We start from the raw sequence: 23,154 nt of genomic DNA, 5'->3' as shown, positions 1-23,154 counted from the left end.
CAGGCTCAACAACGTCATGTTCATTCTTTCAAAACCTAACACGACCTGGATAGGAAATTCAAAACTTCCACTTCAGGAAGAGGAGCCCTAACTGCTGAACCAGAAACACGGTCAGATGGAATGTCACTGGACGCCAGTCAGTATCGATTCCCAGGTAAATAGGTAAAAGACAGAAAACATGCTGAAAAAAAAAAAACCCATTGCTGAGCACAACCCAGCTGACCAATATGCAAAACTTTGTAGACACATTCCATTCCATACACCTGCAACATTTTACTGGCTCCTGTATACATGAGTGTAGTTTACTCACCAGCTAATGTCATCCTTTATGTACAATTGAAGACCCAATAAAGGTAGATGCAAAGGTTTTGAGGTACCGGAACCAATTCAGCTGATTGGGTCCACGGCAGTGACGGATGCTTGGGGATGACGGGTGGATAGTGGTGGGTAAGTGATGAAAAAGAGAAGCGTTCTTGAAGGACAAGAAGCGCCAGTGTAGAGGGAGTGGACCTTGGGACTTATTGGGTGGAGGAGGCTGTACCTCAGGGTTCACCAAGAGAACGATAGAGAATAGCAGGGTTTTTTTTAGTGACGCACTGAACTCAGAAATAATACAGATCCTGACGCTGAACACATTAGCAGGAAATGCCACCCAAAGAGAAATTTCCAGGTCTCTGACTGCAAACTCACCCAACTACACTGTGGCCCAGAGAGGCCATGGCACCAGCTGGTACATCAGCCTTGTGTGGTCATACACTGTACTGCAGTGAGAATTTATCCAGAGAGAAGAAAGGAAAACAATGGCAGGCCATCTTTGGGGATCATTTTGCTGACCTTTCGGCAACCCATTTTACACCATGTACCCATTTTATGCCTGCAACCTCCATCAAACACTGCCCTAACGAATGCTCACCTTAGCTACTCTTATAATTGTAAAACCTTTTACTGTCTGGGTTTTTTTTAATGCATTTTATTCCAAACGTGTTACAAAACATAAACAATTTGGGGAACAAACCCCTCAACACACAACTATACAGTTTGTACAAATGTTCCCGTTCTTTACCCCCTCCTCCCGCACCCCCCCTCATCCCCCTGCGACAAACAGCTCCTCAAACACAGCAATTAACATCCCCCACCTTGCCCCGAAGCCCTCCGCTGTACCCCTTCATTCTTTCCAACCAAAGAAAGTCATACAAGTCCCCCAGCCAAGCCGCATGCCCGGTGGCGTTGCTGACCTCCACTCCAGCAGAATTCTTCGCCCGGCAATCAGAGAGGCGAAGGCCACAACTTCGGCCCTCCTCCCCTCCATCAGCTCCGGCTTCTCTGATATCCCAAATATCACCACTAATGGGCCCGGCTCAACCTCCACCCCCACTATCCTTGTCAGCGCCATGAACACTCCCACCCAAAATCTCCCCAACTTTTCGCAGCCCCAGAACATATGAACACGATTTGCTGGTCCCCGCCTACACTTTTCACGCTCGTCTGTCACTCCCTGGAAGAACCCACTCATTCTTGCCCGAGTCATGTGTACCCTGTGTACCACCTTGAACTGTATCAGGCTCATCTTTGCGCACTAGGTCGCATTTACCCTTCGTAGCGCCTCACTCCATACTCGCCAGATTATCTCCCCCCCTCCCACATCTCCTTAATCTTCATCACCTGCTCACCTTCCTGTTCTCCAAGCCACCTGTATATGTCTCCGATCCTGCTCTCCCCTTCAACATCCAGAAGTAGCAGTCACTCCAACAGGGTGTACCTCAGCAACCTGGGGAACTGTTTCCAAACCTTCCACGCGAAGTCCCTTACCTGCAGGTACCTAAACTCACTTCATCTCAGGAGCTCTACCCTCTCCTTCAGTTCCTCTATACTAGCAAACCCCACCTCCAGGAACAGATCCCTCACATTAACCAGCCCCACCTTTTCTCCTCTTCCTACACATACCATCTATCCCCGCCGGCTCAAAACCGTGGTTTTCACACAATGGACTTAACACCGAAATCCCCTCTATCCTAAAGTGCCTCCTCAGCTGGCTCCAGACCTTCACCGTGGACTGCTCTACAGGGCTATCCAATATTTCCATGGCGTCATTGGCAATGGCGCCGTCACCATAACCCTCAAACTGGACCCCCTACAGGATTCTTCCTCCACCCTAACCCATTCTACCCCTTCTCCTTTGCACATCCTCACCTTCTCCACGTTCACCGCCCAGTAATAATGTACCGATTCAGCAACACCAATCCTCCCTTCTGCCTCTGTCTCAGCAACAGGGTCCTCTTAACCCTTGGCACTTTTCCTGCCCATACAAAGTCTGAAATAATCAAATCCAGTTTTTGAAAGAAGGCCTTCGGTGCAAAGATCGGGAGTGTCTGGAATATGAGCAGGAACTTCGGTACAATGTTCATCTTCACCACTTGGACCCTCCCTGCCAAAGTCAAGTGCATCATGTCCCACCTCTTCAGATCCTCCCTAACTTCCTCCACTAGTTTTGTTCAATTATTTTTGTGTGGCATCGCCCATTCCCTTGCTACCAGGTACCTAAACCTGTCGCTAGCCACCTTAAATGGCATCCCCCATAAATTGACTCGTCGACACAACTTATTCACCGGGAGCACTTTGCTTTTCCCTACATTAAACTTATATCCCGAGAGTGCCCCAAACGTCTCCAACAGGCCCATGATCCTCTCCATGCTCTCCAGCGGGTCCGAAACTACAATAGTAGGTTGTACATGTATGGTGACACCTCATAATCTCTCGCCACTCTGCTGACCCCCCAAGAGCCATTGCCAGAGGCTCTGAAGTCAGCGCAAACAGCAGCGGCGACAGCGGGTTCCTCTGTGCAGTTCTAAGTTCCGTGAACCCATGTCATTGGTCTGCACACTCGCCATCTGTGATACATATAACAGGCGAACCCATAATACAAGCTTCGGCCCAAACCCGAACCACCCCAGCCCCTCAAACAGTCGAATGCCTTCTCCGCGTCCATGGACACCACTACTGCCGGCTCTCGACGGGATCATGATCACGTTTAACTGCCGCCTTATATTACTAGAAAGTTGCCTGCCCCTTACGAAATTTGTTTGGTCCTCCACAACCACCCCAGGACACATCCTTCCCGCTACCAACTTAGCCAGTACTTTCACATCTCTATTTAACAACGAAATGGGCCTATACAACCCACATTCCAACGGGTCCTTCCCCTTTTTTGGTATTGTGATCGTTGCCCGTGTCTCCCGCAGCTCCCTCTTTTCCAAAGCCTCATTAAACACCCCCAGGAGACGTGGTGCTAGGTCTTCAACTCCTTATGGAATTCCGCCGGGTAACCATCAGGTCCGGGGGCTTCCTCGACTTCGTACCCCTTATATTGTCCAATATCTCCCTCAGCCCCAGGGGCTCCTCTAGCACCTGCCTCTTCTCCTCCTCCAACTGTGGAAACGCCAGTTCATCTAAGAACCGCTCTACGTCCCCTACTTCAGGTCTGCCCTGTACAGCTCCTTATAATAATCCCTAAACACCTAGTTTATCTTCCCCAGCTCCGACACCATACTGTCTGTTTTTATATTTCTTGTTAATTTTCTCTCTTATTCCAATTTCTCCCTTTTTGTTTATTCTTTGTTGATTTCTAAACCTATCCCAAACTTCTGCCTTGTCACTAAACTTTGCTGCGTTGTACACTTTTGATTCAATTTGATACCATCCTAAACTTCCTTAGTTATCTATAGATGATGCATTCTTCTAGTGGAGTCTTTCTTCCTCAATCAAATATATCTTTGTTACAAGTTACAAAATATCTTCTTAAATGTCTCCCACTGCATCTTCACCACCTTAGTTTTAATCCATTTACCAGTTACTTTAGTTAACTCTGTCTTCATTCCCATGTTTACATTTAAGACACTAGTTATGGACCTACATTTCTCATATAGGCATCATGTAGAGAGAACTAAAATCGAAACAGAAACCAAGATAAAACTGTTCTTTGGAGGTAATATCCAGCAGTTTATGAAGGAGTTCAGCTGCTCTTAGATTCACTCAAACGTCACTCCACCGGTTTGCCATGTAATCCCCTCGATGCTAATTACTATCTCCTTCTAATTTTCTTTTCACAAAAGCCAAATTTCTCTGGTCAAGGTAACGAGTACTCGTGTAGTGAATTACTTATTTTTACAATTGTTGGTGGCAACCTCATGTCAGTTTCAGGCACTCCTATAGTAGGTACAGCAGAAGTAAACATTGCATTCCCCAGTATATCAATATCTTAATCTTATCTGCATGGCGCTACATACATGTTTTGGTTTTCAAGATGCTGCACCTTCCTCTGCAGTTCCTGGTTTTGGATGGTGCATGCCACAACTCTATAATACAGAGAAACACAATCAATGTGTTAGAATATCCACAGAGGACTTCCGGTGACGGCGGGCGGAAGGCAGCCGCGCGTTGGAGGGCTCCCATTCGGGAACGGCATTGTCAATGGAGGCTGGAGCACCAGGGGAGATCGCAGTGCTTACAGCTGAAGGAATAACTAAGGTGATGGCTGCGGAATTCGAAAGGCAGTTTTCAAAATGCATGGAGACGGTGAGGAAGGAGATGAGGGAGGTTGAGTGCGCTGGTGGAGGAGTCGATTTCCCCGGTGATGACGGCAGTGGCGAGCGCAGTGGCGGAGGTGCGAGAGCAAGGGGAGGCACTGAAGGAAGTGGAGGAGACGTTATTGCAGCACGGTGATCAACTTGCCTCGATGGGGAAGGAGATGCGGAAGGTGATGGACATTAACAAGGATCTGCGAGGAAAAATGGAAGACCTGGAAAACAGATCCAGGCGACAGAATTTGAGGATTGTGGGGCTGCCCGAAGGAGTTGAAGGACCGAAGCCGACAGAGTATTTTGCCGCGATGCTGGCAAAACCATTGGGGGAGGGGGAGGATCCCTCCCGATATGAACTGGATCGGGCTCATCGGTCGTGGAGGCCTGTACCAAAGGCGAGTGAGTCGCCAAGGGCAATGACTCTGTGCTTCTGTAGGTACAGGGTGAAGAAGAAGATCCTGAGTTGGGCCAAGCAGAAGCGGGTGGTGCAGTGGGCTGGAGCTGGTATACGTGTATACCAGGACTTTACGGTGGAGCTGGCAAGGAGGCGAGCTGCCTTCAACCGGGTGAAGAGGGCACTGTATATTAGCAAGGTGCAGTGCGGCATTGTATATCCAGCGAAGCGGAGGGTGACTTATAAGCTCAGGGACTTTTATTTTGGAACGGCGGAAGCAGCGGAGGAGTTTGCGAAAGCAGAAGGACTGTGGCAGAACTGAGAAATTGAGAAATGGCCATGTGCCGATGTAACCTCATGACTGTATTTTCTTCTTTTTTGTTTCACTGCGTGCGGGTGTAGGGGCTAAAGGAGCCAATGTTGTATATATTTGGACAAGGGAAGGGATAGGACTTTCACTCAAAATGAGGGCTCTTTGGGGTGTAGGTGGATATGCAGGGTGTGTGTGCTAAAAGGGGATCTTTGGGCTTTCCTAGGGCCGGGCAAGGGGAAAGGGACCCGGGCGGGGGCCTCCACGCTGGCTGGTTTAAGCCGGCCAGTGAATGGGAGTGAGGTGGGGGGAGGGGCTGCGGCCATCGGAGCCCGACAGAACAGGGTCCGAGTGGTCTAGCCGGGGTGGAAAGTTGGGGGGGGAAGGAACTGAGGTTGGGAGGAGGAGTTTTACAAGAGGCAGTGGATGGGAGGAGCTGGAGACTTTGGGGGGGGGGGGGGGGGGGTGTACAACTCTTGGGTATCATGTACGGTACTCTTTCAGAGGCTGGATGGCGTTGAGTGTATGGGGGGGGGGGGGGAGTGGACTCTATCGGTCAATGGTGACCATGGGCGGTCCCGGACTCCTTTTTCATTTTCTTCTTTGTTTTTTGTTTCCACCGTGGGAGGGTTTGGTTTATTGGATGCATATATTGACAGGAGGGCCGTCGTTTGGGGTGGTGGGAGGATGGGATCGTTGGTATTGTTAAGGGGATTGATTTTGTATTTGTTACCGTTTACTGCTTGTGGGTGGGGTGTAAATGTTTGAAGGAAAATGTTAAAATGTAGAATAAACAAAATATTTAAAAAGAAGAATATTCACAGTTGAAGGGAGAGTCCTGATACAAATATCAAATTCAATAAAAATATTTATTTAAAAAATTATTTGTTCAATCGTACCTGCTCTCCAGACCATCAATATAATTCTTTTTCTTTTTGCGACTCTCCTGAGCTGACTGTTTGTTTCTAATCTTCCTTCTGATTCGTTTTAAAGCTCGTTCCTCTGACTGCAATTGAATGAAGGTTTGTGAAATAAAAGCCACCTGAATTACTGAGGGACTACATTGTTCATTTTATCCACCAATTTAGATCATCTCATTTTCAGAATTATACTTTCCATGAAACAATTCAAGACACTGTCTCTCATCCACCAAATTAACAGACACTGCTTTCTCATTTCAAATCAACGCCAAGTGGCTCAAATGTGTTGCAGCAATCAGTGATGAGTGGATGGTGTTAATTTGTCCCCTTCACCACATGTACATGACCAGCCATGTTTAAGCCCCATATGAAACCTGTCCCCAGGTCTCTTGAAAGAGCCATTAGAAGCTGGCCAAAACAGCAGAATTCAATTTTCTCTCCTCCTTTTCTCAATCCCTGCAGCTTACGTGGGTGCTAGGTAAAACAGGATAACATTCGCAGATTGCCATTGTTAAGGGTTTCATTGTCCATCCCTGCAGTATATGGTTGCAGTAAAGTGATGCCTTTGCAAAGAACCTCCAAATCCAGTGGCAGCTACATCCACACACACCAACACACCACCCCACACACCAACACACACCAACACACACCAACACACACCAACACACACCAACACACACCAACACACACCAACACACACCAACACACACCAACACACACCAACACACACCAACACACACACACACACACACACACACACACACACACACACACACACACACACACACACACACCAGGAAGTTTAGTCCTCAAAGCATCCCTCAAGAGGTCACAGACCCGTGCTGACTCACAGGAGACCCTCGCTTGTGACCGAACAAAATAGACAAGCCTCATTTGGGAAGGCATCAAAGACATCAAGAGATTTTAGTGGGAATTTTAGCGGGAACATGCAGAGGGGAAGTCGAGGCATCGGAGGGAGCACGCAAATCCCCAAACTACCCATTTACCCGACACTTCAAGTAGCACCTGCCCGGCACTGGACATTCTGAATTCTCCCTCTGTGTGCCCAAACAGGTGCCAGGATGTGGCAACTAGGGGATTTTCACAGTAACTTCAGTACAGTGTTAATGCAAGCCTACTTGTGACAATAATAAAGATTATTATTACGTAGCAAAGTCTGCAGGGCAAGAATACGGTAGCACGGTACCGTAGTAGTACCACTATGGCTTCACAGCGCCAGGGTCCCAGGTTCGATTCCCGGCTTGGGTCACTGTCTGTGTGGAGTCTGCACGTTCTCTCCATGTCTGCGTGGATTCCTCCAGGTGCTCTAGTTTCCTCACACAATTCCCAAAAGACATGCTATTAGGTAATTTGGACATTCTAAATTCTCCCTCGGTGTACCTGAACAGACACCGGAATGTGGCGACTAGGGGATTTTCACAGTAACTTCATTGCAGTGTTAATGTAAGCCTACTTGTGACAATAAAGGTTATTAAAAAAACAAAATTGGACTTATTGGCCATCTCAGAACCCATCGCACCAGAGGGCAAACAAGCTATTCTTGATCCAGAGGGACCACCTTAGGAGGAAGACTAATGCGCAAAAAAAATAATCAAATTCTCTCTCTTAGTAGGTAAACCACATTAAGTTGCTCTGACCTTTGTGAGGGGTAGGTTCGAAGGTAAATCCACACCATCTCTGGCTAAAAGTCTTTTTTCTTCATCAGTCAGAACCAATTCGTCAAAGCAAAACTGGATAAAGAATAGGAAAATATTAAGAGACCATGTCTGACACACACTTCAATCAAATGTTTTTGATAAATGAAAACATGTTTCTGACAATTTACAAATATATCACAGGATAATTTCCAGCACGTAGGCACTGCAGAGTTTGTGTTTGCAGCCAGGAACAAGAGGTGCTGCCAAGGGCAGCAGCAGGACCTCAGGCTCAATTTAAATGGCTCCAAACATCCAAGCAACAAGTCTTATTTAAATGTAATTAGCTCACCCATAAGGTTAAACTGTATGTTAGGCACATTTACAGCTAGTTTGGGTTGATTTGCAAAAATTCACTAATATAACCTTCAAGCTGATCTCGTCAACTCTGCACAATTCAGAAAATTCCACATTGCAGTGAGAAAGAGGATCATTTTATCCCAAAGAAAGTATCTGCTACTCTATTGTCTCTTGGCTGAATTCATTTTTAGTTTTAATCTACACCATGCAACTCTCAGACTACGTCATGTCCGTAGAGGTGGCCAGGAAGCTTGTTCCCAGGCCTCAGTCAACACCGCTATGAAATAGTTACCAAGACTTCCAGGCTGTGCACTGCCATCATCCAATAAAGACGACAGCTTGTTTCCAAACTGCTTGTGGTGCTACTTCATGTGTGTGTGTGTGTGCACGCGCGCACACACACGCATGTGCGTATACAACAACTGGTGAAGAGTGCCTCTGTTGTCCCATTCACACACTGATGTAATACACTGGGTTGCACTAATAAAAGAATACAGGGGATAGTTTGCATCTCACCTGGACTGAGGGTGGAGGTGAATATTCACTTGAAACAATGGGCGGGATCTTCCAGATGTTCCCGCCAGCGGGATCTTCTGGTCTCTCCAAAGGCGAACCCTGCGCGGTGGGTTCCCCGGCAGCAGGACAGGCAAGCCATGCAAAATGCCGTAGACATTGGGCAGGATGGGAAGATCCCGCCGGCAGCCAATAGCAAGCTGCCTCCGCCACAGGAAAATCCCGCCCAATATTTCTTCGAGGAGTGAAATAAATTAAATTAAAACACCAGGACGAGCAAAGTGTGGAACTTTCAATTACACCCTGTAGTCACATGATGCAGCCTTCACCTCTTTACAGAGGGACTTGACCACCTTATTGATGAGCTGCATGTTACACAACATCTGGAAGTGGGAAAGGAAAACCATGTAGCTCAATCTTGTAAGGGCCCACAACATTTCTCTACTCCCACCAAATAAATTACTTTTTTTTTTCTTTTTTTTTTTTTTTTTACACAAAGCTCAATTCAAAGTAAGTGTTTGTGAAAATTAATTCCAATATTCCCTTACTTGACTTGTGTTATGGTTTTGCTGCAGATCTTCAATGGTGAGTGTTACAAGGCCAGTGCTTTCTTCTGCAGGAATTACTTGTGGGTTTTCAGTCAGAAAGTCAGGTTCCCAGTCTTCTATGGTGAAAAATAATGATATTTGTTGTGTTCAAATAATTGGTACACACTAAATAAACACCAATTGAGTAACCTGACAAATGGAAGGACAATTTGACAAACTTCAAAACTTCAGGGGGAAAAACCAACAGATATTTTGCAAGGGTGAGGCGTGGCATGGGGAGCAGACAGGAAGATTTTAGCATTTTGAAACCCAAGGGCTGCCCATTACTTGAACCCTTCTCTCCAAGAAGGAAGTGAGACCATTCACTACTTGACCAGACCGAACATAGATTGCTAACACTGAACAGGTTCGCCTTTTTTTTTCATTCTTTCATGAAATGTGAGCATCAGTGTCTGGCAGAATTTGTTACTCATCCTAAAATTCTCTCAAGGAGGTGGCAATGAGCAGCTTTCTTGAACCGCTGCAGTTCATCCGGTGTGGGTATTTCCACAGTGCTGTTAGTAATGGAGATTTTGATCCGGTGACAATGAAGGAATGGCAATATAGCTCCAAGTCAAGATGGTGTGTGGTTTGGAGGGGAACTTGCAGGTGATGGGTGTTCCCATGCATCTGATGCCCTTGTCCTTCTAGGTGGTAGAGGTCGTAGGCTTGGAAGGTGCTGCTGAAGGGGCCTCAGTGAATCGCAACATCTTGTAGATGGTACACACCACTAACACTGTGTATCAGTGATGGAGGGAGTGAATGTTTAAGTTGGTGGATGGGGTGTTGATCAAGTGTTCTGCAAGGTGTTGAGTATTTTCAGTGTTGTTGGAGCTGCACTCACCCAGGAAAGGGGAGCATATTCCTTGTAGATGGTGGATGGACAGACTTTGGGAAGTCAGGAAATGTATTGCTTACCGAATTCTCAGCCTCCGGCTTGCTCTGGCTGCTGCAGTATTTACATAGCTAGTCTAGTTTAGTTTCTGGTCAATGGCAAGCCCCAGAATGTTGATAATGGGTGATTCCATGCTGGTGATGCTGCCAAGTGTCATGGGAAGTGGTTATATTCTCTCGTGCTGGAGATGGCCATTGCCCGGCACTTAGCCAGCAAGTAATAATTTCTGCCACCTATCAGCCCAAGCTTAAATGTTGGCCAGCTCTTGCTGTGCATGTACAGGCTGCTTGAGAATCTGAGGAGTGGTGAATGGCACTGAACATTGTGAAATCATCAGCGAACACCCTCACTTCTGACCTTATGATGGAGAGAAGGTATGTGGTAGCCAATATTACATGCGAATGCTGAAAACACCAAACCAATAACCATATATTTGCCATTTTACCCCTTTAGTTGTCTTATGGAACTTGGGCTAAAGCTTTCAAAATACGCCCTTTCCATTTTGCAACTTAATTTTAAAAATATAATCTTCAAAACCTGCATAACTGAAATGTATAAAATAAAGTTGGAGGTGGCGACAAAATAAAATCTTCGCAAATGCCCTCTGTAGCAAGTGGTAATTCATTTTGTTTCAACTTCGACAATTAACTTTTACTGAGAAGAAAACACTTTAACCTACTCTTTCTCACTGCTCCTTTCAAAATTTAGATAATACTTGTCCGGTGTTGTTTGTCGTGGACCGTCAAAAGGCATGAAGCACAGCTCATTGATAAAAAATGTTTACGTATTTAAAAGACAAATACTGTCTTCACTGAAATGAGAATTTGGATATTTTTGAGGTTAGGAAAGGGATTTGCTGCTAATCCAATTTGGGTCTTGGAAGCAGAAATTAAATAAACCTGTTCCCCTGAAAGAAACTGAGTAAACAATTAAGCAGGAAGCATACCTTTAAAATAGCAGAAAACCTGTTGGATCACTCACAATAGCTACAATAGAATCTTTACTGTTCCATTTGAAATCCATTGAGTAATTTCAGGTTCTATAGTGCCTAACATATTGACAGGCCTGGTCATATATATTTGTGGCCATGCATTGGTAGGAGGAATTTTTAAAAACCACCTACTCCTTGGAAAATAGCAGTCTAAAGGTTGCATAGGGATCAAAGTTTATAGATTGACAAGTGCAGCAATACAGATTAAAAAGGCAGTGAAAATGAAAAGACCAAGGGCGGCATGGTGGCACAGTGGTTAGCACTGCCACCTCACGGCGCTGAGAACCCGGACATGATCCTGGCCCTGGGTCACTGTCCGTGTGGAATTTGCACATTCTCCCTGTGTCTGCGTGTGTCGCATTCCACAACCCAAAAAGATGTGCAGGGTAGGTGGATTGGCCACGCTAAATTGCCCCTTAATTAGAAAAAAAGAATTGGGTATTCTAAATTTATAACAAAAAAACGAAAAGACCAAAGGAATAAAATTCAAAAAGCAAAGAAGCTATGTTAAACTAATATATACATTTATAGAACCACACCTAGAATACAGTGCACAGTTCTGGCCTCCATATTACCACAAGGAAATAGGACAGGAGAAGACGCATAAACAAATTGTAAAGGTAATACAAGAACAGAGAGCATAGAAGTATTAGGAAAATTTGAACAAACTAGGACTTTTATCATCACAAAAGTGAAAGATTGAGGGGTGATCTGATATAAACAGAGAGAGCCTGGTACAGAACAGTTGGGCCAAACAGCCTGTTTCTATGGTGTAGATTCTATGTAATTCTATACGTAATAATGCATGCCTTTACACCTGATTACTGAATAATAGGCACCTCTTGAAGTTAGTATACAAGTTCAACAGTTAGCTCTTTTTGAGGGTTAACATATAGAAGCGTGGGAAACTGGCATGTACGGGAGGGAGCCAATGTACAAAGCTCTGTAACATATTGTTTTACCATGTATATATCTTGCTATGTGCGTTTTCTTTCTATTTTGTTACAAGGGGGGGGGGGGGTTTATTGTTTGTAAGGGTGAAAAATTGTGTTAAAAAACTTTAATAAACATATTTTTTTTTAAAAACCATATAGAAGCGATTTGCAGCCCATGTTCACTGTCAGAGACCACGGCAACGCAGGCGGAAAGTCCAGAGGGAATCAGGAAACGCGATTCTCTCTGGAGAGATCACGTTCCCCGATTTTCCCCACCCCTCGGCGGTGACATCACGAGGTTCACGCCCACAAAGGAAGAGAGCCTCATTTTAATGGATTTCATACAGAACATAGAACATACAGTGTTGAAGGAGGCCACTCGGCCCATTGAGTCAGCACCGACCCACTAAGCCTCACTTCAATAGATTTTAATATCATTACCCTGCTTCCCCCCTCCACATGATTCGCCCCTTACTGAATATTCAAACCTCACCAACGTGACTTACAACAGCCTTTTTAAAACAAGATTAATTCGAGGGGACCCCTCCAGAGGCGCAATTGTAAGTGTCATAAGCAGCAGGAGACCTACGGAGATGGACCAATTAGCCTCTCCTCGAGCCTCGGTGAATACGAGCTTCCCCGCAGAGGGGCCGGCCAGCGGGGTGAATGGACTCTTGCATAAAAGGCAGCCCAGACAGGAACTGAGCAGGAAGACGCCCGACTGGGACCGGATGTGTACTGTGCGAATACAGCTTACTTCATAATAAAACAGTTTTCTTTACTACGCTTCCCATTTGGACTCCTCTGTGACCACTAAAGTAATGTAGCCCCCAGGGGAAAGGGAACATGCAAGGGAAATGCCCTGGCATTGCCCCCCGTCACAGATTGGCATTGTGCTAACCTGTGGCAGGGCAATGCCAGGGGCTGGTCATCTGGGGAGCCACAAGGTGGGGGAGGGTTCCCACCATGTGTGGTGGTGTGTGTATGGGGGGGGGAGATGCATGTTAATTTCTGATCAGGGCGTCCTTTAAAGATGGAGCAGTGATTTGTGTGGAGCCGAGCTTGCTGCCTCTATACGGCCCCACCACGCCAGACTGACGGCGAAATCCCCACCCACTCATTCTCTTTCTTCAGAGTCTCTAGGTCTGGAGTGAAAACTGGTCTGTGAGCTGGAGAGCGACACGCCTGTTTTCAGTCAGAGCCTGACACTTTGAATTCCGCCCATAGTGTCATTATCATAAATAAAAGCTATGAGAAACTATTGCGTACTGGGGCAGCTTAGCATGTTGTAACACCTAGTCAAATTGCATAGTGTAAAGTTGCCAATATCATAGCAACCTCAGAGAGATGAGCTGGTGGATTAGAAAGGAGACAGAAGGACTTCCGGGTGCGGCGATGACCAGCTGAGTCGCACGTTTCGGCAGCTCCCGGTGGAACGGACTTTTGGGCTCTTAATAAGAGCCCCAACGGCAATTTTAACGGCTAAAAGTACTGTGCGGTGAACCAGAAGGGAATTCCCCCTGGATACGGATGAAAAAAGGAGAGGAAGGTGGCCGGATTGCGGTGGATCCTTTAGAGCAGCGGCAAGGAAGGCAAGCAAAAACCAAGATGGCGTCGGAAGGTGGCAGTTTAATATGGGGCCCTGAACAACATGAGTTTTTGAAACGCTGCGTGGAAGAACTCAAAAAGGAAATGAAGAAGGAGCTGTTGGCCCCGATATTACAGGCGATCGAAGGGCTAAAGGAGGAGCAAAAGACCCAGGAGCGGGAGCTTCGGGTCGTGAAGGCAAAGGCTGCCGAGAATGAGGACGACATACAGGGCCTGGTGGTGAAGACGGAGATGCATGAGGCACACCATAAACGGTGTGTGGAAAGGCTGGAGGCGCTGGAGAACAACGCGAGGAGGAACAACCTAAGGATTCTTGGTCTTCCTGAAGGTGCGGAGGGAGCAGACGTCGGGGCATATGTGAGCACGATGCTGCACTCGGTAATGGGAGCGGAGGCCCCGACGGGTCCGCTGGAGGTGGAGGGAGCATACCGAGTGATGGCGCGAGGACCAAGAGCAGGAGAAATTCCTAGAGCCATAGTGGTGAGATTCCTCCGTTTTAAGGATAGAGAGATGGTTCTTAGATGGGCAAAGAAAACTCGGAGCAGTAAGTGGGAGAACGCGGTGATCCGCGTATGCCAAGACTGGAGTGTGGAGGTGGCGAGAAGGAGGGCGAGCTTTAATCGGGCCAAGGCGGTGCTTCACAAAAAGAAGATAAAATTCGGAATGCTGCAACCGGCAAGACTGTGGGTCACATATCAAGGGAGGCACCACTACTTTGAGACGGCGGATGAGGCGTGGACTGTCACTGGCAGGGAGGGTGCAGGCGGTTAAAATGGTGGTCCTCCCGAGATTCCTTTTTGTGTTTCAGTGCCTCCCGGTGGTGATCACGAAGGCTTTTTTCAAAAGGATTGAGAAGAATATCATGAGTTTTGTGCGGGCCAGGAAGACCCCGAGAGTGAGGAGGGGATTTTTGCAGCGTAGTAGGGATAGGGGGGGGCTGGCACTACCGAGCCTAAGTGAGTACTACTGGGCCGCCAATATCTCAATGGTGAGTAAGTGGATGGGAGAAGAGGAGGGAGCGGCGTGGATGAGATTGGAGAGGGCGTCCTGTAGGGGGACTAGCCTACAAGCTATGGTGACGGCCCCATTGCCGTTCTCACCGAAGAAATACACCACAAGCCCGGTGGTGGTGGCAACTTTGAAAATTTGGGGACAGTGGAGACGGCATAGGGGAAAGACGGGAGCCTTGGTGGGGTCCCGGATAAGAAATAACCATAGGTTTTCCCCGGGGAGAATGGATGGGGGATTTGGAATATGGCAAAGAGCAGGAGTAACGCAACTGAAAGATCTGTTTGTGGATGGGAAGTTCGCAAGTCTGGGAACGCTGACCGAGAAATATGGGTTGCCCCAAGGGAATGCATTCTGGTATATGCAACTGAGGGCTTTTGCGAGGCAACAGGTGAGGGAATTCCCGCAGCTCCCGACGCATGAGGTGCAGGACAGAGTGATCTCAAAGACATGGGTGGGGGACGGTAAGGTGTCAGATATATATAGGGAAATGAGGGACGAGGTGGAGATTATGGTAGATGAGCTGAAAGGGAAATGGGAAGAAGAGCTGGGGGAGGAGATTGAGGAGGGGCTGTGGGCGGATGCCCTAAGTAGGGTAAACTCATCGTCCTCGTGTGCCAGGCTAAGCCTGATTCAATTTAAGGTGTTACACAGGGCGCACATGACCGGAGCACGGCTCAGTAAATTTTTTGGGGTAGAGGATAGGTGTGCGAGATGCTCGAGAAGCCCAGCGAATCATACCCACATGTTCTGGTCATGTCCGGCACTACAGGGGTTCTGGGTGGGGGTGACAAAGGTGCTTTCGAAAGTAGTGGGGGTCCAGGTCGAACCAAGCTGGGGGTTGGCTATATTTGGGGTTGCACAAGAGCCGGGAGTGCAGGAGGCGAGAGAGGCCGATGTTTTGACCTTTGCATCCCTAGTAGCCCGGCGCAGGATACTGTTGATGTGGAAGGAAGCCAAGCCCCCGGGGGTGGAGACCTGGATAAATGACATGGCAGGGTTTATAAAGCTGGAACGGATTAAGTTCGTCCTAAGGGGATCAGCTCAAGGGTTCACCAGGCGGTGGCAACCGTTCGTCGAATACCTCACAGAAAGATAGAGGGAATGGAAAAGAAGAAGGCAGCAGCAGCAGCCCGGGGGGGGGGGGGGGGGGGGGGGGGGGGGGGGAGAACCAGAAGGACTCTCAGGGTTGTTAATATATATGTATAATATGTATAGGTCGTTGCTATAAATAATTGTATATTGGACTGTTAAATCATATTTTTGGAGAGTGTTTATCTGAGACAAGGCAGTTGCCATTTAGTTTTAGTTTTTGTTATATATTATTTATTCTTTGTTTATAAAACAGGTCATTGTTATTTGTACTGTTATATTATTGTGTAAAGGATACACAATGTACTGTGATGGTTGACCAAAAATTTTCAATAAAATATTTTTTTTTAAAAGAAAGGAGACAGAAGAATAAAAAGACACAAAAGAAGTGGAGTCAGCACCAACTGTTATCATACATGTTAAAGCATTTGGTTCGAAGCAATGTTAGTCCAACCACTCACCACATTCTTGTATGTTCCTCGATGATCTGTAAACAAAAGGACAAGCCCACAGCAATGTACGGCTAAATATTTACAATATAAAAACTGTAGACACGAACCTAAATCAATCGAGATGTCTGCTTCTACTGAAGGGTTCTCAGTTCTTACACTGTACAAACAATCGTCTTCATTCTGAGAGTTCTGATGAAGTGAATAATTATGATCTGAATGTATGACTTCAAAAAAGGATGGGCTATCAGACGGTGCAACATTGTTGCCTGATGGACTATCTTCCTGGCTGCAGTTGTTGTTGTCTTCTGATATTCCACTGTCACTGCCTAATGGAGACCAGGACATTGTGTTAGGGGCCTCATCGTCAAAAGAACCAATGATAGAGTTGAAGAAGTCCTCAGTGTCGTGGTCACTCAACATCTGTAAATGTAATAGGCAGATGCAGGGAATTTAAGTTTGCACCAAAAAGACAATTGGTAGAGCATGGATAAATACTAACAGCCCATTGGATAACTGCAGGCAGCCCGCTGGATAAATGCTGACAAAATAACAGTCCATTGGATAAATACGAACCGCCCATTGGATGAATGCTGACAGGGCAGCACGGTAGCATTGTGGATAGCACAATTGCTTCACAGCTCCAGGGTCCCAGGTTCGATTCCGGCTTGGGTCACTGTCTGTGCGGAGTCTGCACATCCTCCCCGTGTGTGCGTGGGTTTCCTCCGGGTGCTCCGGTTTCCTCCCACAGTCCAAAGATGTGCAGGTTAGGTGGATTGGCCATGATAAATTGCCCTTAGTGTCCAAAATTGCCCTTCGTGTTTTGGGGGGGGGGGGGGGGGGGGGTTGCGGTTATTGGGTTATGGGGACAGGGTGGAGGTGTTGACCTTGGGTAGGGTGCTCTTTCCAGGAGCCGGTGCAGACTCGATGGGCCAAATGGCCTCCTTCTGCACTGTAAATTCTATGATTCTATGAGATCATTAGGACTAGCTGGAGAGAAAAAGAAAACATTGGACAGAATTTTACAGCCCCTCCTCCCAATGAGATTTCCAGTCGTGGTGAAGGCAATGAATTTTTAAATGGCTCGCCACATTTTCTGGCCCCACCCCTGCCGCGACAGTGCCAGAAAGTTCCGCCCATTGTTTTTCCACATTATCCATAATTGGACCATTACTGCTGTTTCATTCCAGACCAGGTTGTGCAAGTTTTAGTTCCAATGCTGGCAAACTTATATTTGAACCAAAGGAAGCATGCGACCAAACAAATTTAGACATTAAGCTTTTGAATATTCTGGCTTTGCAAATTTCTACCACAACTCTGGCAGGCAGGGAGTGCTACCCATCCCAATAGTCCAACCCATGGCTGATTTCCCAAAGAAAATGATCATGTAAACATTGTCAGTGGGCTCCCAGAAGCATTCCCATCACGTTTCAAGGAGCCAGCATGGGAATAGGAGGTGCAGAATGGCTGCAGCATGTCTGAGCTTTCCACAGTGAAGCATGGCTGGCAGCCTTAACAATTGGCCACAACCCGTTTCCTTTTAAAAAATTGCCTGTACTTTGCTTTAGTGTGTGAAATTAATTAATTGTGATTACTATCCTTATTACCTCTAGGGCCAGGATTTTCCAGCCCCTCCCACCTGATTGCATAATACAGTCCCTTCCGAAGAAAATGGCAATTTAAATGGCCCACTCCATCTGCTGGCTGGAGACAGATAGTAGTGGAACCCTAAAATCTTGGCCTAGATAAATGAACACAGAATTTCACACACATTTACAGTGCAGTAGGAGGCCATTTGGTCCATCGAGTCTGCACTGGCCCTTGGAAAGATCACCCTATCTATGCCCACATCTCCACCCTATCCCTGTAACCCCACCTTACCTTTTATTCTTTTGGACACTAAAAGCAATTTAGCATGGCCAATCCTGCACAACTTTGGACTGTGGGAGGAAACCGGAGCAGCACCCGGAGGAAACCCACGTAGACACGGGGAGAACGTGAAGACTCCGCACAGCCAACGATCCAAGCCGGAAATCGAACGTGGGACCCTGGCGCTGTGAGGCCATTGTGCTAACCACTATGCTACCGTGCTGCCCCTTTTTGCTTATACAAAGCTTCTCTTTTTAGAAGGCCGCATTAGGTTTGTATATTGTTGTTTTTATTTATTCTTTTATGGGATGTGAGCATCACAGGCAAGGCCAGCATTTGTTGCCCGTCCCTAATTGCCTTCGAACTGAGTGATTTTCTGGGCCGTTTCAGAGGACAGTTAAATGTCAACTACAATGCTGTGGGTCTGGAGTCAGGATCAAGTACGGTTGGCTTTTAATTCCAGATTTTTAAAATTAATTACAATTAAATTCCACCAGCTGCCAAGGTGGGATGTGAATCTGTGTCCCCAAATCCTTAGCCTGGGGCCTCTGGGTTACTACTACTCCAGTGGTATTACCCAACTAACCAATTAAAATAAATCAAATAAACTGAGGGACAAATTAAAGGGACAGCCCCTTAAAGTGATGCTGCCATAAACAAAAACAAATCACAAATGAAACTTAAAACATCAAACCAAAACATAATTTAGAGAGTCGATAATGCACCCTAATCCCTGCGGTTCTTGCTGGGCGTGGAGGGCCACAGCAGTGCTGGTGGACACCACATGCTCCCTCTTCAAGGACACCCAGCAGTGAGTGTAGCTGCGGTAGAGGGGCAGACAGTCAGGTTGAACGACCCCCCTCCCCTTTGGTCGCCTGTTGCCTGAACTTGTGGATGGCAAGTTCGGCCAGGCCCAGGAGTAGGTTCATGAGCAGGTCCTCCTCCTTCCCCCATCCACACTGGATGTTCAGTGATATTACTACCACACCACCATCTCCCCCATCGTCTGTTCTCAGTTAGCGTGTGCTACAATCTCAGTAGTCCTTAGGAGGGATCCCACTCAATATGACTCACACACAAAGAACTGGCATTTACGAACTGAAGGACAACCAGTACACCTGAGGAACTACACAACACCTTCAAATGAAGAGAGGACGGAAAAAAAAAAGAGATAATGACTAAAAACTTACATCATGTTCACAAAGTCCCCACTCCTTCATGAAATTGGTACCATCACCAAACTCCTCATGTGGAAGTGATCCAGACTGCTGCTGCTGCAACAGCAACTCTAGCAGCTCATTATCAAGGTCAAGGGTACTGCTAAGAGACATCTAAAGGGGAGAGAGAAGGATATACTTTCACAAGAAATTTAAACTGTTCTTAAATGAAGTTCTACTATAATAAGACCCATGACCTTATGTGTATCACACAAAGATTAAGATTACAAGGCTAATGAGAAATTTGCAGAACATTTGCATACACCAGAATACATCTGTCACCTTAGACAACACTTGCCGCAACCAGTTTTACTTTCAAGGGAAGTTCCTACACTCGACTCATAATTAATTGCTGCACATTAAAAGTGGCAGATAAACAAAAATCTTTGGTTTCTTGCACCTGAATATATGCAAACCATAAGAAGCAACTGCTGCGCCCCTTTTCTGAAGCGAGTAATCTGAATTATTAGTTGATTCTTAGAAATAAGCAGCTTGACAAACACATGACTACTTCCTTGAAGCTGAATGGCTGCAACTTCATGCACCAGAGGCTGAGCTGCCTTAACCTCTTTGTGGGAGCCCCAGCCTTCCTTCAAGCTCCAGCTACTGCCATTCTCAAATCGCTGCAATTCTTTTGCTGCCATTTGAATGCCAAAGAGATCTGGGTAGATCTGTTAGAGGTAGCAGTGAATGCTGTTACTGTGGATGGAGCTATCTGCAATTCTACAACAGTTTCTTGCTCCTCCTCAGCCAAGGAGGGCATGGGGGAGTAAAAGAGGAAAGAAGAGGTAAAAGGAATTAGGAAGCAGGCCTTGACATTTGAGCTGGGTTATTAATTACAGCTGGAAGGTCAAATTTGTTTCTGTTATTGTAGAACCATGCAGAGGACCCATACTATGATTGTTACCCAATAACTCCTCTTGCATGGAGAAGTCCACTGTGCAAAGGATTTGTCTCTGATGCCCCCCACTGCCAGAAGACATGCTGACGCCTTTTTGCCTGACATTGCCAAGACGATCCTCGAGTCGGTAGGAATATACTTTGAACAAAGAAAAAATAAGTACAGCAACAAGAAAGCATAACAGCTGAACAAATACAGTTGTAAAGTTAGGCCCAACATCTACGCTGGAAAAATGCTTTGAAGCTAATCCTTTTTAATAAACTAAGTCCTCCATGCACCAATAATCTACAAATACCTTCTCCTTTATTTAAAGATCCCAAAGTGATGAAACAATGTTTAAAAATCAGGAGGATATTGTAGAAATTGCCTTCTGTCGCAAGGCAGGATTCCATCCCTCAAAGCATGCAGTACTCTATTGCAGAAACAGGAAACGCTTATCAATTTGTTTTTTTTATATATTAAGAACCAAATGAATGACAACAGTTGCGACATGCACATTTCCCTCTCCACCCAACACCATGAGCATGGTTCAGAGCAGCTCCCATTTCAAACAGGCAACAGCAGTAAGAAGATATCCCCCATGGGTCCTGATGTGCTGCCTTACCCTGGGTCCCGGCTCTGCTGTCTTACCCTGGGTCACGGCTCTGCTGTCTTACCCTGGGTCCCGGCTCTGCTGTCTTACCCTGGGTCCTGATGTGCTGCCTTACCCTGGGTCCCGGCTCTGCTGTCTTACCCTGGGTCCCGGCTGTGCTGTCTTACCCTGGGTCCCGGCTCTGCTGCCTTACCCTGGGTCCCGGCTCTGCTGTCTTACCCTGTGTCCCGGCTCTGCTGTCTTACCCTGTGTCCCGGCTCTGCTGTCTTACCCTGGGTCCCGGCTCTGCTGTCTTACCCTGGGTCCCGGCTGTGCTGTCTTACCCAGGGTCCCGGCTGTGCTGTCTTACCCTGGGTCCCGGCTGTGCTGTCTTACCCTGGGTCCCGGCTCTGCTGTCTTACCCTGGGTCCCGGCTGTGCTGTCTTACCCAGGGTCCCGGCTCTGCTGTCTTACCCAGGGTCCCGGCTCTGCTGTCTTACCCAGGGTCCCGGCTCTGCTGTCTTACCCAGGGTCCCGGCTGTGTTGTCTTACCCTGGGTCCCGGCTGTGCTGTCTTACCCTGGGTCCCGGCTCTGCTGTCTTACCCTGGGTCCTGGCTGTCCGACCTGCTCTGCTCTCCGACGGGGTTGTTTCTCTTCGACAGCAGATTCCAACTGGGCAAAAATGACATCAGGTAACCGGAACTGCGAGAGGTGCAGTGCCTCCCCTGGGTAGTGTAGTTCCTGCCGCCCTCCCTCTGCTCTCTGCTACACAACAGGCCGGAGCCGGGGAACTACAGCTCTCAGCAACAGGCGCCTGTTCGTCCTCTGCCACATCAACGTACTGCCTTCCTGCAGCTTTGCACCATTGCTGGAAATCCCGCCTCTGCTCCCTCTCGATTGGTTTATTTAGTGCGAGTTTGCATTTGCGGATAAGTTCTGCAAGAAGTCAATCATGCTGTTATCCTCACATCTGAACAATATGAGGGAAATTCCAAGTGATGCATCTGTGCATTGAATAGGCTTGTTCAGCCAGAAGTTGCATCATGAGGATTTGGGTGGGTTAGTTTTCAAAATAAATCAGTAAGGAGACACTGGGTAGGCCTATAGTATCAGCAAACAGAAAAAGGGACATAACTAATTAATAACAAAACCATAGAAAGTGAATCTATATATTTAAATAGTAATGTAACTTATGTCCACTCCAGTCCCTGAGCTGGCTATCAGGCACTGCAGTAAGCGAACTGGCTGACATGTAGAATCCCTACAGTGCAGAAGGAGGCTATTTGGCCCATCAAATCTGCACTGGCCCTCAGAAAGAGCACCCTACTTAGGCCCACACCTCCACCCTATCCCCATAACCCATCTAACCTTATTGGGCACTAAATGGCAATTTAGCATGGCCAATCCACCTATCCTGCACATCTTTGGACTGTGGGAGGAAACCCACACAGACACAGGGAGGAAGTGCAGACACCATACAGAGACCAAGGGCTGAATTGAACCTGGGTCTCTGGAGTAAGAAGTAGCAGTGCTAACCACTGTGCCACCCTCTCTATGTGCTCCCTCTCCAGGGCCATTCACTGAAAAATCTGTAGACAGAAGGCAGGTGGCTAGAGTAACCATTCACACAGGCTGCGTCCAACTGAACCTGTAGGTGGTTGCCAATTGGTCAGACAAACAGTAGACCAACAAAAGCAGACTTGCTCACCAACCCCTGGACTGCATGGGTGGGCAAAGATCAGGAAGGTGGGACTGAGTGGAGCCTGAAGTTGAGGAATAGCCCCATCATGTAATGGAAGTGAGGTTGTTTGTGCGGTTGGAATGGAGTAACATCAATAAGATTGTTAGCTGCAAACACTAACTTCATTGTAACATATTTATAGTTATGAAAACACCCCCTTACACTAGATTCTCTCCATACTGCTTTCTCCTCGACTCTCAGATCAGGAGATTGTATCACTTCCTTCTACAAAGACACAGAGTATTACAGTTAACCCTTTATGGGACTTAGTCTAACATACTTTGTTATACCCGGGGCTGGTTTACCGCAGGTGGCGAGACAACTGGTTCCTAATACTTGCCAGCAGCATGGGTTCAATTCACATATCAGCTGAGGTTATTCATAAAGGCCGTGCCTTCTCAACCCTTGCCTGAGGTGTGGTGATCCTCAGGTTAAATCACCACAAATCAGCTCTCCCCTCAAAGGAGAAAGAAGCCTATGGTCATCTGATCTATGGCAAATTTACCTTGCCGTTATGTTTGAGGCACGATCAATTTGACTAAAGACGAACGTTGAATCCA

The 23,154-nt window shown here is 46.9% G+C and overlaps 1 protein-coding gene across 3 annotated transcripts in view; it reads right to left on the bottom strand.

The window, feature by feature from the left end:
* Positions 1-21,628, bottom strand: part of creb3l3l (cAMP responsive element binding protein 3-like 3 like) — a 41,228-nt gene extending 19,600 nt beyond the window's left edge. The window contains exons 1-8 of one of the 3 annotated variants that reach the window (XM_072497201.1): positions 21,457-21,628; positions 20,288-20,419; positions 19,354-19,494; positions 16,405-16,717; positions 9,278-9,393; positions 7,860-7,952; positions 6,181-6,287; positions 4,284-4,352 (exon numbers count right to left, since the gene is read on the bottom strand). In XM_072497201.1, coding sequence (XP_072353302.1) covers positions 4,284-4,352; positions 6,181-6,287; positions 7,860-7,952; positions 9,278-9,393; positions 16,405-16,717; positions 19,354-19,494; positions 20,288-20,386 — 938 coding nt within the window. In that variant the 5' untranslated portion in view covers positions 20,387-20,419; positions 21,457-21,628. Of the gene's footprint in view, positions 1-4,283; positions 4,353-6,180; positions 6,288-7,859; positions 7,953-9,277; positions 9,394-16,404; positions 16,718-19,353; positions 19,495-20,287; positions 20,420-20,576; positions 20,597-21,456 lie in introns of those variants that run through there. The other 2 variants (XM_072497202.1, XM_072497203.1) reach the window with 2 other exon arrangements.
* Between the last annotated feature and the right edge of the window lie 1,526 nt (positions 21,629-23,154).

This window comes from Scyliorhinus torazame, chromosome 3, assembly GCF_047496885.1.
Source record: "Scyliorhinus torazame isolate Kashiwa2021f chromosome 3, sScyTor2.1, whole genome shotgun sequence".
NCBI classification, from domain to species: domain Eukaryota; kingdom Metazoa; phylum Chordata; class Chondrichthyes; order Carcharhiniformes; family Scyliorhinidae; genus Scyliorhinus; species Scyliorhinus torazame.
Note: the sequence above shows the minus strand (reverse complement) of the source record. Positions and strands in the feature narration are given on the sequence as shown.